The 15,253-nt window shown below is 54.5% G+C and overlaps 1 protein-coding gene across 1 annotated transcript; it reads right to left on the reverse strand.

The window, feature by feature from the left end:
• Window positions 1-3,908: 3,908 nt before the first annotated feature.
• LOC113402094 (uncharacterized) lies at window positions 3,909-5,578 on the reverse strand. Its single transcript, XM_064215538.1, has one exon. It carries the CDS (start codon window positions 5,566-5,568, stop codon window positions 3,916-3,918), a length of 1,653 nt encoding a protein of 550 aa, XP_064071608.1. The 5' UTR covers window positions 5,569-5,578; the 3' UTR covers window positions 3,909-3,915.
• Window positions 5,579-15,253: the final 9,675 nt, after the last annotated feature.

The following is a 15,253-nucleotide window of genomic DNA, read 5'->3' on the forward strand; positions in this document are numbered from 1 at the left end:
ACTCTTTCTGAGTTGTCGTCCATAAAAAGGGCGACCCCTCGAATGCGAATCCCAGCATTGCCAGGTACTGCGTCTTGTAATATGTTGTATAGATAAGGTTTTGTTTTGGTGATTTGTAAATTGTAGTTGGTGACGGTTTGTGTTGGTAGCTGGATAGGTTCGGTGTTGCGGTGTGGAATGGTTGTTGGTTTTTTGTTCCTCCTTGTGGCTATTTCTGCTATCTTTTCAATGTAGCTTAGGAAGTATCCTTTGGTGTTCTTGTTTTCGAGGATGTTGGATAAGTTTTCAAGTCTGAGTTTTAGGGCACAGACACTCTCCAGGTCGTGTCTAAGGGTTTGGAATCTGGGGCATTCTAGCAAAAGGTGCCACACTGTTTCACTGATGTTCGGATCGCACTCGCATCGGGGGCTGTCGTTCAGCCTAAACCGGTGCAAGTACTCTCCGAAACCTCCGTGTCCCGTGAGGATTTGTATGTGGTGCTGGTTAAGTTTCGTTCCCCGTACTAGGCTGTAGGCCTTCCTGACGTCAGGAAGAAACGTTCTTGTAACCGCACCCTGAGAGGCTGTGTCGTATCTATCTTGCCATCTGGCGATAGATTCCTCTCGGATCTTGTTCCTCACGTATGATAACGGTACCTCCGCGTAGTCTGGAGTTGTGGTGGTTTTTGAAGCACCTTCCTTTGCCAGTTCGTCTGCCCTTTCGTTCCCGCACGTCCCTATATGGGCTCTAAGCCAGAAGAGGCGCACTCCCCTCCCTCTCGACAGCATTTCCGCTATGCACTCTTTGATGGATTTAATGAGCGGGTGACTGAGCCTAGCGCTGCACAACAGTTCTAGCGATGATCTTGAATCGCTGAGGATGTTGACATTCGTATTAGTATTGTGCATTGCTCTGGTCACCGCTCTATGGAGTGCATATAGCTCTGACTGGAATACTGTGCACGAGGGGTCAAGGCTGAAGACCTCATTGAGTTTCTCCTTGCCGTCTTCCCACCACGTGAGCGCGGCTCCTACCTTGCCTTCCATTTTACTACCGTCGGTGTATATTTGTGGGCCCGAGATGTTAAGGGCTGCCTGAGTAGCTTCCGACGTGTCCTCGAGGAGACTATACTCTAGTTGGAGGCGAGTTGCTGGGTGTGGTAGTTCCCCAGCTTTAACTATCTCCTCGAGTCTGCGATTTGGTGGTAGGTAGACGGTGGAGAAACCCCTCTTCGCCTCGTAGAGAGACGACACCTCCCTTATCCTCAGATCTAATGGTAGGATACCGGCTAGGACCAGCGCCGCATTCAGTGATGTTGTTCTGTATGCTTTACTGATCCTTTGTGCGAAGCCCCTCTGGAGTGAGTCTAATGCCCTCCTGTTGGTTTGCAGCTCAGACGCTTTTGCCCACGCGGACGCTCCGTAGGTGATGATAGGTTCTACGGCTGCGATGTAGATTGTTCTGGTGATTTCTCCGTTCAGTCCCCAGGAGACTTTTGCTGCGCAAGCCAGCTGTTTATAGATGCTGGCTGCCTTAGTACAGATGTTGCGTACGTGTTTATTGAAATTTAGTCTCCTGTCGATGGTTAATCCGAGAAGTTTGATCTCATCAACGAGGGCCAATGGGGTACCAGACATGGTGAGGTGCGGGGGGGTATATTTTAATTTTTTAGTTAGCAGCATGGCGTGTGTTTTGGCTGCTGCGAATTTAAGTTTATTGTCTTCCCCCCAGTTTACTGTTACCTCCAGCACTCTGTTGATGCGATCTTCCATCTCTTCTATGGACTTTCCGGAGAACACCAGAACGCAGTCGTCCGCGAATGCCTGACAGTATACCTCCTCTACCGATAGTCTCTGCAGAAGGGGATCCAGAATGATGTTCCAGAATGTGGGGCCCCCTATGGAGCCTTGTACACATCCCTTCGTGGTATCCCTTTCGCACTTCTCTCCTGCGTAATTGACTATTATTTTTCGGTGTTGGAGGTAAGAATTAACCATCAGGCATAGGTTCTTAGGACAGCGTCTGAGCCTGAGCTGCTGCTTTAGAGCTGGCCACCACGCGTTATCGAAGGCCCCCTCTATGTCCAATGATATTAGGATGACAGAGTTACCTCTGTCCCTCTCCTCCTCGATGTGTTTCATTAGGTCATAGAGGGCGTCCTCTGTACCGCGCTGTGGCAGGAAACCGTACTGCCTCGAGTTGAGAGTTGGGAGTAGGTGCCACTGTAGTCTTCTCACAAAAAGTTTCTCTACCGTTTTCCCTAGCACTGAGAGTAGGCCTATAGGGCGGTAGGACTTTGGGCTGGTGTAATCGTCTTTGCCAGGTTTGTTCAGAATGACTACATGGGCTACTTTCCACTGTTTCGGGAAGTAAGAGATAGCCAAGCATTTGTTGGCTATCTTTAGGAATACTTCCCGCGCACAGCGGATAGCCGTGGCACAGATGTCCGATGTGAATCCGTCCGGTCCCGGAGCTTTCTTTGGATTCTGCTCTGCTAAAACAGCTTCCACTTCGGCTCCAGTGAACGGTGGGTCATCTTCTCCCATTTGCTCTTCAGGTAGGTTCTCTACCAGACGGCGCAGTTGAGTGTGGTGCAGGGTGTCGTTTTCCATCGTGTCTTCAGGGTAGAATGTATTGGCTAAGAGGTCGGCTGACTCCTTGGGGCTTAGTGTCCTGCCGTCGTTACCTCTTAGCAGAAGGTCTTCTCTTCTACCTGCTGTTTTTCTGAGTACACGGTAAATTCCATCCCACACACTCTCTCTGTCCTGCCTGGTACAGAACTCCTTCCAACTCTGAGTTTGTGCCTCCAAGGATTTTTGTATGTAGTTGTCCTTGGCCTCAAGGTATTCTTGCAGTACTGATTCCCTCCGGTGGGGTGCAGCGTTTTTGATTCTCCTCTTTTTGGTCAAGACGTTCTTTCTGAGGAGATCAATCTCTTCGGACCACCAGGGAAGGACGGTGCCCTTGCGCCTTCTGCCTAACTTCGGTATAGCGATTTCGCATGCTGTCCGAATGGATGTTGTGTAGGCTTCGATCAGGATCTCCATTTCCTCTCCGGACTCAATGGCATCTATCCTCTCTGACGTAACGTTCGTCTCTGTGAGTGAAGAAAGGAATGTCTCTCTGAACGCTGACCAGTCCGCCTTCTTGGTGTTGTACACCCTGGTCGTTGGAATGGGTGCCGGTTGCAGCCCCCCGCCTAGAACCAGTGTGTATGTTATGGCGTTATGGTCTGATGTGATCAGCGTTGCATCCACCTTCCAGTCCTTTATCTTCCCCAGCAGAGACGAACTACAGGCGGTTACGTCCACAATGCTGGTGCAGTGCCTATTGTCTCTCCAAACCTCGAAGGTCGGAGTTCGTCCGGTATTGAGGATGTGGTAGTCCATCTCGTTAAGGAAGGCGCAGTATTCCGTCCCTCTCTGGTCCTCTGAGGCGCTACCCCACCAGTAGCTCCAAGCGTTGATATCTCCCGCTACAAGGGTATTTGGCGCGTTCAGGGTGTTCGCTATTGCTTTTGTTCTTTCTATGTAGGGCCCGATGTCGACATTCCCGTCGAAGTAGACCGAGATTGCTCCGAGTCTGAAGCTTCCGATCTCCAGTATCGCTGCTGCCTCGGTTTCGGAAACCAGCTGAGGGTCTTGGATAACTCTCAACCGGTCGTCGAAAACGATTATAGCAGCTTTCACTGGGTTACGGCTGTGGATGTTTTGAGTGCACTGGATGACTCTTGTGCCGGGGTATTGTTTGACACTACCGCAGGAACCCGTATATGGTTCCTGTACCAGTGCCATGGCTATACCCCTTACCTCATTAAGCTTCAGAAGCTCAGCCGTTGCTTGTTTCGAGCGCTGGAGATTACATTGTATAATCTCCAGTCTCGTTCCACTTCTTCTGTCGACTTTTGTTGGGGCCCTCATGTCGTCGTGGCTGACCTTAGCAATAGCTTATCTTGGAACGCGCCAATCTATCCCACATTTGTTTTTGAGGGCAATCTTCGCTGAATGCCACATGTGGAAATATGTCTTGTGTTTTTATTTCTTTGCAGTTTTTGCATGTCGGTGGCCTGTCTTCCTGTCTGGTTCGGCACTCCTGCCATGAGTGTGCTCCACCGCAGTAGTTGCAGTACTGGCTTGACTCCTTGCACATGGTCTTTGTGTGTCCGAAACCTAGACATTTGGCACACTGCACGAGTGGGGACTGGTCTTCCACGTCTCTTTTCTGGATGGCAATGTGCACAGAACCCATGTCCAGCATTCTCTTGTGGAGCGGCGGGCTTACCTCAAGGATGATATGGCACTGTAAGGCATTTCTTGTCCTTTTCCTGTAGCGAATTTTTAGCAGTGCTTCTTCACCAGGCAGATCTTGGAACAGTTTCTTGTTCTGCGCCCTGATGTGTTCTATTATTTCATCATCCTTTAGGTAGGACATGACGTTTCTTATTTTTATTAGGGGATTTTGGGGCTTTGGCTCGTGGGCTTTTAGGTTCTTATTCTTGTTTATTTGATGTTTTATTTTGATGATGTCCTCCTTATCATGGCAGCTCAGCAAAACCTTGCTGTTCCTAGCCTTCCTGACCCTATCCACTTTTAGGCCGGTGTTTTTAAAATCTAGTGCCTTTGTGACATCTTCCAGCACCTTGTTCCCTGTGTTATTGGGGTCAGTGCTGGAGATTATTATTGTGTGGTTGGGTTGATTTTGTGGTGTTGCCTTTACCACCGAGGCGTAGGATCTGCCAGGCTCCAAGGTTGGTACTGTATTGTTATGTTTGTTCCCCCTTTTCAAAGAGGAGTTGTACCATTCCATTGTTCTGTTTAACTCTTTGGACGCAGAGGCCATTTCCGCCACGTCAGCTCTTATCGGATTCAGAAAACCTTGAATCTGAGCAGCCGTATCTGCCATGGCTAATTCCGTTCCGAGTCCTGTTGTGTTGGCCGAGTTTGTGGCCATATTTGTGAAGGTCGTTTCTTTTACCTCTACCACCTCTTCAAGTATCCTGTTTGTTTTGTTGATGATGGCTGCCGTTGCTCCTTTGATTTCCTCCCCGATTTCTTCCTTTGAGACGGGTTTAGCTCTGAGGACGTCTGACAGCATTCTTTCCGTTTCCGCCCTCATCGCCTTGAGCTCTTTCTTGATATCTTCGTAGCTAGGCTCTTCCCGTCTCTTTGGTTCTTCGTCGGGGATTTGACTATATTCTGATAGTTTGTTTCTGGCTCCCATCCCTGACAGGTCTTGTTTGATGTAGTGGATGTCAGTCGCCAGTGATGCGACTGTGCGAGTGAGATCTTTTATAGCCGTCTCTAGGTCAGTGGCTGCGGATTTTCTGTTAGCCCGAGTCCTTCTCGTGGGGGGACGCCTGGGTTTGCTGGCGGTCTTTTTGGTCTTTTCCTTGATTTGTTCTACTTCCATCTGGACGGTTTTCACTGATTTTTTAACTACGCCGTCCAGTTCATAGTTAAGCCAGCTCTGCACCTCCATAATCGAGCTGTGAGATCCCCCAAGTGAGTCGATAATCTCTCTCATCCGTTCGTCATGACCGATTTTAAGCTCCTCCAGTGTTTTGGAGTGTGCCCTCTCTATCCGAACCATCTCTCTGGCTGCTCTTGTTCTTTCCAACTCTAGGTTTAAACGGTGTCTGTTCCTAGAGTCGGCTAATGAGAGCACCAGTTCGTAGAGATTACTGAGGGATTTTACAGCCGTTGCCCTCAGCTCCTTTTTAAGGTTTGTCGAGCTCTCCAAGGCGTCTTTCCCCGTCTGGAGAAGTTCCCGGGCTTTCTCTGTCGCAAGGTCTTTGCATACTCCCGTGTGCGACCCCATTGGTGGGAGTATGCTCAGTCGCCTCTCCGATGTCTGGCTCTCCACATCTGTCCAGTTAGCGTCGGATTCCTCTTCCCTCCCGGATCCCGGGGATGTTTCCCTTGTTGTTGGGGTATTTGAGATCACTATCGAGTAGTGATCTACTTTTGGGAAGGTGCGGGTGGGTGGTGATGTAGATTTTCGCGTGTCCAGATCCACGGTTTGTTCTGATAGTTTACATTGGGTCTCCTCCAGCGTTTTGTCCAACACGGAGACTTCGGCCAGTCGCCTTGCGTCATCCATGTTGATTTGTCTGGCCGTTGTTTGGGCCGTTCTGGTCAATGCCAGCCTCCTTAGGCCTCCTGTCTTTGTTTTCTTTTGTGCAGACATCGCCTGGGCCCAAGTTCGCCCCAGTTCCAGCGGGCCCTTGGGAGGGCTCGATTTTGTGGCCGCTTTCCTCTTCTTAATGAGGACTGAGACTTTGCTGAGTCCAGGTCCTGTCCGCGTGTGTTTTTTCATGGTTTTGTCTTCGGATGTTTCTTTATCTGTTTTCTGTGAAGAGCATTGTCTTAATCCCTCCTCTGCAGTTAGGTGCGTGGTTGGCGATGTACTTGATGTTAGTTTGACTTCGCCGGGAGATACGCATCGATCCTCGGTCTCTTGTGATGTTGGTTTTCCAACCGGGGCCGAGGTCATTGGGGTAATGTCATTTTTATTTTCCATTTTGTTTTTTTTTTTTTATTTGTTTGTTGTGTTTGTTTGTTGTGAAGTTTTTTTTTTTTTTTTTGTTATGTTTATTTATTTATTTACTTATTAGCAATTGGGTTACATAAAAATAAAATAATATTAGAGGTAAGATAACCCTGGCTATTAATATGTGTCCAGCTATGGTTAATTAAACTGAGATTAAGATATATATAATAATTGATGGACTGTACCGTTTTTGCAGCGGCGCGAAGGTGACGGTGCGTGGTGTCTAGCTGCTGTCGTGGTCGTCTGAGTGGCTTGATCTTCCCTGGTTTTCCTGGTGTTGATTTTTTTTTTTTTTTTTTTTTTTTTTTTTTTTTCTCGCCGGTTTTACCGGGGCCAATTTACAGAAATTTTGAAGACGGTTCAATTAAGTCGTATCACCGTTCTATGTTCCTTAAGATGGACGAGCTGGCTCCCGGGGGGGTGGGGCGGGATAACCGAGGGGGTGTTTGCGGTCTGGTTGCAGCTGAGGATAGTGACTGCAGTGATTCCAGACTCACGAAGATGTTATATGTGAGTGTGGGTGTTTGTTCCTGTTTATCCCGGTGTTCCTGCTTCAGTAAATCGGGATACTGCTGGGGCCAAAATGTACTTCTTGTGTTGCCCTTTTGATTAAATGCTCGCACGGTCTTCTGACTCCAATCGTTACGGAGATACAGTGAGGGGGGGTAACTGGGAGAGTGGTTTGGGGGGGGGATCCTCTATACCCTAGGGGGTGGGTAATGAGCTTAAGCAGAGTCTACTGCTTCCCACGGGTCGGGAATTCCCAAAAAGTTTTCAGGGGGTAGGGATAATTGCTAAGGGTGGGGGTAGGGGTTGGGCTTGGGGGTAGGGGTTAAGTGGCAAGGTCTTTTTCTCCCGATCAGGAAAAGCCCAATCTCGGGTGTTCTGTGACCTTTAAGTTAGGAGATCCCTCGGTTATGTCTCACCGGTCTGATGAGGAGCTTGTTCTCGTTGGGCGAAGTCTCGGGGCAGTCTCCGAAGGCTTCAGCTATGTCTCGAAGTGTCCGCTGGCGGGCTGCGAATTCCGAGTGACGTCGGTCTCAGCTTCGACGCGAGTCTGCTTTGACGTCACACCGGTCGGCTGTCCACTATTAGTATGAAAATATAGTGGAATTGATTTGGTTGTAACTCCCTGATTTGGCGTCTGATTTTCCTGCTCTAAAAAGTATTTTATCGAGCAGGATGGCAGCTTTTGGATGGTGTACTTAGATCAAACCAGACGCTTGTCCTTCGAGGGATATTCCTTCTGGAACTTTGATGACTCCTCCCTTGAATTCCTATGGGAATTTTTTCTTGCCAACACTTTCCCGGGTTTATCAGGCACTTAGTAACACTGTACACTCACTTTTAAATGCACAACACTCAAAAAACCAATTAAAATGAATTTTTATCACGGAGCTTGATGTTAATTTCACGCGGTATGGACGGTAAGTGGGTTAGGTTAGGTTAGGTTAGGTTAGGTTAGGTTAGGTTAGGTTAGGTTAGGTTAGGTTAGGTTAGGTTAGGTTAGGTTAGGTTGGGGTACATGTGGGGTACATGTCAGTCGCCTCCTCGTGGCGTACCCTGGGCAACGGGGCCGGCTTGAGCTTGCTCGCCGGCCACGGCTAAGACTGACGCGGCGGGTCAGGGGTCGCTCCCGGTACATCTCTATTAACAGAGTGTGGACTGTGGAGCGGCTTCGTGGCAAAGAAGGGGGAGTTTTTCTTTTGTAAATTTTATTTTCTTTTCTTTTCTTTTGTTTTCCTCTTATTTGAGTTTGCTTTTACTTATTTGTTTTGTTTTGTTCTGTTTTCGTTATTATTTTTGTCTTTTGTTTCGTTTGCTGTGTTTTGTTTTGTTTGTACATTTTTGTAAATATTCTTGTTCCTACTTCTGTAGTGGGGTCGAGACGCGACCGCACCTGCTTAGATGCAGGCGCATCTAAGCGGGATTCGTTCGTCTGTCTTCTCGTTCACTGAGGAGCAGACCTTTCGGCGGGTCCGCTGAGTCGGGTTGGCCGGACAGCGGACGGAGGCATGATTCAATGCCGCCGTCGGGGGGCTTGGCTTAACCGCCCGGCCCCAGAGGAAGGACACCTCTCAGATAAAAAACCACCCAATCCCAAGTGGCTTCGCAGCGCGATGGGATGCATGGCCGAGGGGTAGATCGGTCCCGACTGCATTCCTTTCCCACCCTTCCTCATCCTTATTCCTTCCTCCTCCTATCCTTTCTCTATCCCGCCGGCAGCCCCGGCAAAAATTTGAAAATGAGTGCTACCGAAAAAAATTATTCCTCAAGAGGGTGTCAATCCCTCCCCGATCCGCTTCACGGATCGGGCAGTCCCATATCGAAATATGAGGGGGACAAAGTCGCACTACCGATTTCCATTGACGACCATACCGCGAGCATACTGGACACCGATCTGACGAGGGTACCTGTGGTACGACTGGAGAGGCTGGGCGTGCTATCGGACACCGATAGCGTGTCGAGCCGCATGAGCGTGGCGAGCGCGGTGAGCATCAACAAACGCTCACGCAAACGCGTGAGAGAGAGCGCAGACTCAGGGTCCGATTCGGCACTGAGCGACACAGAGAGGAGACGGAAAGAGAGGCCCGCTACTACCGGCAAGTATGCCGGTATCGGCCTATCCAGGCGAGAGGCTGCGGCTGCAACGAAGGCCGCAGCAGCCGCCGATAAACTCAAAGAGGACGAGCGGCAGATCGCGGCTCTGACGAAAAGGGTGGTGGAAGGCAGAGCCACCCCCCTGTCGGAGTCGAGAGAGGCTGCCCTCTCAGGGGTCGAGGCAGATGAGCTTCCTGCCTCTGACCTCAATAGGAAAATGACAGACGCGGTTGCGGCCATCAGAAGAGTGGGCAAGGTCTCGAAGGGCCTTAGCGGCTGCAGCCAGAAGGCGCTCAAAGAGGCCACGGCCTCGATACTGGAATGCGCCCAGGTGCTACTCACCCGCACCAACACGGAGGAGACGGAGTTGCTGCGAGCCCAGAACACCAAGCTCGCAGCTCAGGTGGATGTCCTCAGAAAGGAACACGAAGAGCTCAAGGCCGAGATGGCCAACTTCCGCCGCGAACACCTCAGGCGGGAGGTGGGCCTTCTGAGGGACACGCCACAACCGCAACTGCAACAGTCGTCGCAGGAGACGGAGTTGACTCGCCTGATCCGTCAGGAGATGGCGAGCTTCAACGCCCGTTTCTCGGTGCTCGAGGGGAGGATTCTACGTCCTCCCCTAGCTGCAGACCATCGCAGCGCACCGGCGCCGCCGACGTATGCGGCCCAAGTCGCAACGCCCCGTGCCGCCCAACCGGCACAACCGGCTGCTGCAGCAACTACGAACATCAAAAAAAGGGGAAAAGTGGCCAAAAAGACAGATGTGGGCCAGGCCGCAGCGCCCCGTGCCGCCCAACCGGCACGGGCGCCGCGCACTCGAGGAAAGGCCGGTGAGGCGAAAGAGGCGGAGTGGACGGTTGCGGGCGCTGCCAGAAAATCGAAGAAGGCGCGACAGAAGGAGAAAGCGGCGGCCAAGCGCCAGACAGCGAGGCTCAGGACCCCTCGCTCTACCGCAGTGGCTCTCACTCTGCAGCCGGGGGCGGAGGAGCGGGGTCTCTCGTACGCTGGCATCCTGGCCAAAGCAAAAGCCGAGATCTCGTTGAGTGATCTCGGCATAACGGGCCTCCGGTGCAAAACAACTGCCACCGGGGGTCGCCTCCTGGAGATCTCGGGGACCACCAGCGGTCCCAAAGCGGACGCCCTAGCGGAGAAGCTCAGGGCGTCACTAGGACCAGACGACGTCCGAGTGTCCAGGCCTACTAAATGCGTGGTTTTGCGTATTTCGGGCCTGGATGACTCGGTGACGGCGGATGAGGTCGTCGCTGCCATCTCCAGGACCGGAGGATGCCCGACGGATCAAGTAAAGGCGGGCACGATACGTCGGGGTGTCTCCGGTCTCGGGACGACACACGTCACCTGTCCCGTAGCGGCGGCCAACAAGCTGAAGGACGGCAGGATATTAGTCGGTTGGGTCTCGGCGCAGGTCGCGCTTTTACCACCAAAACCCTATCGGTGTTACCGCTGTCTAGAAGGAGGACATGCGGGGGCACGGTGCACCGCTGGGGTAGACCGCAGCCAAACGTGCTTCCGCTGCGGTCAACCCGGTCACAAGGCTGGCACTTGTCCTGCCAAAACGCCGCACTGCGTCATCTGTGCGGCGTCCAACAAGCCAGCCGACCACCAGATCGGGTCGAAGGCCTGCGCGAGGTCCACTACGAGGTCCACTACCAGGACACAGCCGGCTCATCCGCCGGCTAAGGCCAGAAAAGAAAGGAAGAAGGCAACCAGCTCCTCGCAGCCGGTTCACCCACCGGCTGCGGCACAAGATCAGCCGAGGACTGGGGAGGAGGCGACGGCCATGGACACCTTATAATGGCCCTACGTCGTTTTCTCCAAGCCAACATAAACCACTGTGCCAGGGCTCAGGATCTCTTGCTCCAGAGCATGGCGCAGTGGTCGATCGATGTGGCCGCCGTCGCCGAGCCGTTCTTCGTGCCACCCAGGGATGACTGGGTGTGCGACAACAACCGCTCGGTAGCGCTCATCCGGAGGTCTACCGCCGACACCCTTCCCTTCGAGGCCGTCACCCGAGGGCGGGGCTACGTCGCGGCAATCTGGGGTGATATCATGGTCGTGGGGGTATATTTCGCCCCCAGCCTTTCTCTCGCAGATCTAGAGAGTATCACCCTGGAGCTGAGCACGGTCGTCCGTCGCAGCTGTCCTCGTCCCGTGATCGTCCTGGGGGACTTCAACGCCAAGTCTGCGGCTTGGGGTTCCCCGTCTACGGACGCGCGGGGTGAGTTAGTGGAGGAGTGGGCGGTCGAGCAGGGCCTGCTTCTCCTGAATCGAGGTTCGGTGCAGACGTGCGTGCGGCAGCGGGGTGGGTCAATAGTGGACCTCACGTTCGCTAGCCCCGCTCTCGCGCGCACCATCCACGACTGGCGCGTCCTGGAGGACGTCGAGACGCTATCCGACCACCTATACATCCAACTAAGCGTCTCCGCCCGAACCTCGATCGGGCCGGTTCAAGCGGCCCCGGCAGGCGCCGGAGACGGTCCGCGCTGGGCGCTGAAACGGCTCGACAGGGAGGCTCTCCTGGAGGCCTCAATCGTCAAGGCCTGGCTGGATGCTCCAGGCAGACCTACAGACATCGACGAGGAGGCGGAGTGGTTCCAGGAGAGCATGTCGCACATCTGCGACGCTGGCATGCCCCGAGTCCGGCCGATACCATCCAGGCGCCAAGTATACTGGTGGGCGCAGTCGATCGCGCAGCTGCGCATCAATTGTGTACAGGTGCGACGCCGGTACGCAAGGTGCCGCCGACGACGAAGAAGTCGCCGCCGCCCCTTTACAGCGGCGGTCGAACAGGAGAGAGAAGAGGCGGAACTATACACTCGCTACAGGGAGGCGAAGAGCGCACTCCAGCTGGCCATCGTCCAGGCCAAGGCCCAGGCCAACGGCGAGTTACTGGAGACTCTGGACCTAGATCCATGGGGACGCCCCTACCTGATGGTGAGGGGCAAGTTGCGCCAGTGGGCTCCCCCACTGTCCCGGAGTCTCCAGCCACAGCTGCTGGAGGAAGTAGTGAGTGTATTATTTCCAACAAGACCGGAGCACACACCACCGGCTATGGTTCCGCCTCGGAACGTGCCCGACGCGGAAGACGACGACGACAACGACGACGTGCCCGAGGTGACCCTGGCGGAGATGAGAGTCGCGGCGGCTCGCATCAAAAACACCGCCCCAGGCCCCGACGGCATCCCGGGCCGTGCATGGGTCCTCGCCATGAGGCACCTCGGGCCACGTCTATCTGGGCTCCTGAGCGCCTGTCTGGAGCGAGGCCAGTTTCCAAGCCGATGGAAGACGGGGAAACTGGTCTTGATCAGGAAGGAGGGGCGGCCCGCGGACTCACCATCTGCATACCGACCGATCGTGTTGCTGGACGAGGTGTGCAAGATCTTCGAGCGCATCATCGCCAGTCGCCTCGTTCAGCACATGACCAGGGTGGGACCGGATTTGGCGAATAACCAATTCGGTTTCCGCCAGGGGCGCTCGACGGTGGACGCGATCATGCGCGTGAAGGCCCTCGCGGAGGAGGCAGTCGCCCGGGGTGAGGTGGTCTTGGCGGTGTCGCTCGACATCGCCAACGCTTTCAACACCTTGCCCTGGAATACCATCAGGGAGGCACTCCGGTACCATGGAGTGCCGCGCTACCTCCAACGCATGGTCGCGGCTTACCTGTCGGGGCGAGCGGTCGTGTACCCGGGTCGAGAAGGATGGGGTCGGAGAGAGACGTCGTGCGGCGTTCCGCAGGGTTCCGTTCTGGGACCACTCCTGTGGAACGTGGGGTACGACTGGGCTCTGCGCGGTGCGTTTCTCCACGGCGTCGGCGTCATTTGTTACGCCGACGACACGCTCGTCACAGCGAGAGGGAAAACGTACCGGCAGGCGGCCATACGCGCGACTGCTGGTGTCGCGCACGTCGTGGGTAGGATCCGGCGGCTGGGCTTGGAGGTGGCATTGCACAAGTCGGAGGCCCTGTGTTTTCACGGGCCGAGGACGAAGCCGCCTCCCGGTTCCAGCATCATCGTGGGAGGGGTATCCATCGCTGTAGAGTCGACGATGAAATATCTAGGACTCGTCCTCGACAGTCGGTGGAACTTCGGGCCGCACTTTACACGGCTCGCCCCCCGTTTGTTGGGCGCCGCTTCAGCGCTCTCGCGCTTGCTGCCCAACCTCGGGGGACCCAACTCCTCGTGCAGGAGGCTCTATATGGGGGTCGTACGGTCGATGGCGCTATACGCCGCGCCAGTGTGGACGGATGCCCTGACGGCCCGAAACATCGCCGTGCTGAGAAGACCGCAGCGCGCGATGGCCGTCAGGATGATAAGGGGATACCGTACGATCTCCTTCGAGGCAGCGAGTCTCCTGGCCGGATCCCCGCCCTGGGACCTCGAGGCAAAGCTCCTCGCGTCGCTCTATTGGCGGCGCGCGGAGGCGGCCGAGCGAGGCGAGCGCCTGGTGCCTCGACAGATCGAGGCACGCAGGGCAGAGCTTCGCCAGGTCCTAGTAGCGGAGTGGCAGACGCGTCTGGCGCTACCCACGGCGGGGCAAGCCGCCGCCGTAGCGGCGGTGAGGCCCGTTATGAAGGAGTGGCTCAACAGGAGCCACGGCGCCCTCAGCTTCCGGCTGACGCAGGTGCTTACCGGACACGGGTGCTTCGGGAAGTACCTGTGTCGCATAGGCCGGGAGCCGACGTCCCAGTGCCACCATTGTGGCGATTGTCGCGACGATACGGCGTTGCACACGTTGGCGGAGTGCCCAGCTTGGGCTGAGCAGCGCCGCGATCTCGTCGCGGCCGTAGGTGCTGCGGGAAACCTCTCGCTTCCGGCTGTCGTCTCAACGATGGTTCGGAGCGAGGCAGGGTGGAGTGCCGTCGCCACCTTCTGCGAGGGCGTGATGCTCGCAAAGGAGGCGGCGGAAAGGGAGAGAGAGGCTGCCTCCTCTCTCCCCTCTCGCAGCAGACGAACTGGGCGTCGTAGGGTGGCCGACCTTCGACCACCCTAGGGCGTGGCCTGCGGACGACAGACTCGGGGCGTCTCGTCGTCCGATCAGCAGCAGGCCTCGAGGCGGCGGCGTCGTGTTCCGCACGCGCGCCTCGTGATGGAGTCCTGCGGCCGGGGTGACAGCCGCAGTGGGTGACGGGGCTCGCCCGACCACCTGGCGAGCCAATACCCGTCGGGGGGGTAGCGACGAATGCTTCGGCGATTCCCGCCCTTCCGACGCACGGGTACCTGGAGGACACGGGTTGGTTTTTAGTCAGTAGGAGTCTGACAGTCCCCTTCGCCCCTCCCCCGGGGCGGAGGGACTCCATCGAGGATTTTCCAACCGAAAAAAAAAAAAAAAAAAAAAAAGGTTGGGGTACATGTCAGTCGCCTCCTCGTGGCGTACCCTGGGCAACGGGGCCGGCTTGAGCTTGCTCGCCGGCCACGGCTAAGACTGACGCGGCGGGTCAGGGGTCGCTCCCGGTACATCTCTATTAACAAAGTGTGGACTGTGGAGCGGCTTCGTGGCAAAGAAGGGGGAGTTTTTCTTTTGTAAATTTTATTTTCTTTTCTTTTCTTTTGTTTTCCTCTTATTTGAGTTTGCTTTTACTTATTTGTTTTGTTTTGTTCTGTTTTCGTTATTATTTTTGTCTTTTGTTTCGTTTGCTGTGTTTTGTTTTGTTTGTACATTTTTGTAAATATTCTTGTTCCTACTTCTGTAGTGGGGTCGAGACGCGACCGCACCTGCTTAGATGCAGGCGCATCTAAGCGGGATTCGTTCGTCTGTCTTCTCGTTCACTGAGGAGCAGACCTTTCGGCGGGTCCGCTGAGTCGGGTTGGCCGGACAGCGGACGGAGGCATGATTCAATGCCGCCGTCGGGGGGCTTGGCTTAACCGCCCGGCCCCAGAGGAAGGACACCTCTCAGATAAAAAACCACCCAATCCCAAGTGGCTTCGCAGCGCGATGGGATGCATGGCCGAGGGGTAGATCGGTCCCGACTGCATTTCCTTTCCCACCCTTCCTCATCCTTATTCCTTCCTCCTCCTATCCTTTCTCTATCCCGCCGGCAGCCCCGGCAAAAATTTGAAAATGAGTGCTACCGAAAAAAATTATTCCTCAAGAGGGTGTCAATCCC

This window comes from Vanessa tameamea, chromosome 2, assembly GCF_037043105.1.
Source record: "Vanessa tameamea isolate UH-Manoa-2023 chromosome 2, ilVanTame1 primary haplotype, whole genome shotgun sequence".
In the NCBI taxonomy this organism is placed as follows: domain Eukaryota; kingdom Metazoa; phylum Arthropoda; class Insecta; order Lepidoptera; family Nymphalidae; genus Vanessa; species Vanessa tameamea.

Coding starts and splice junctions, on each gene's coding strand:
- LOC113402094 (XM_064215538.1), bottom strand. CDS start 5,568: ATGGTTCGGATAGAGAGGGCACACTCCAAAACACTGGAGGAGCTTAAA.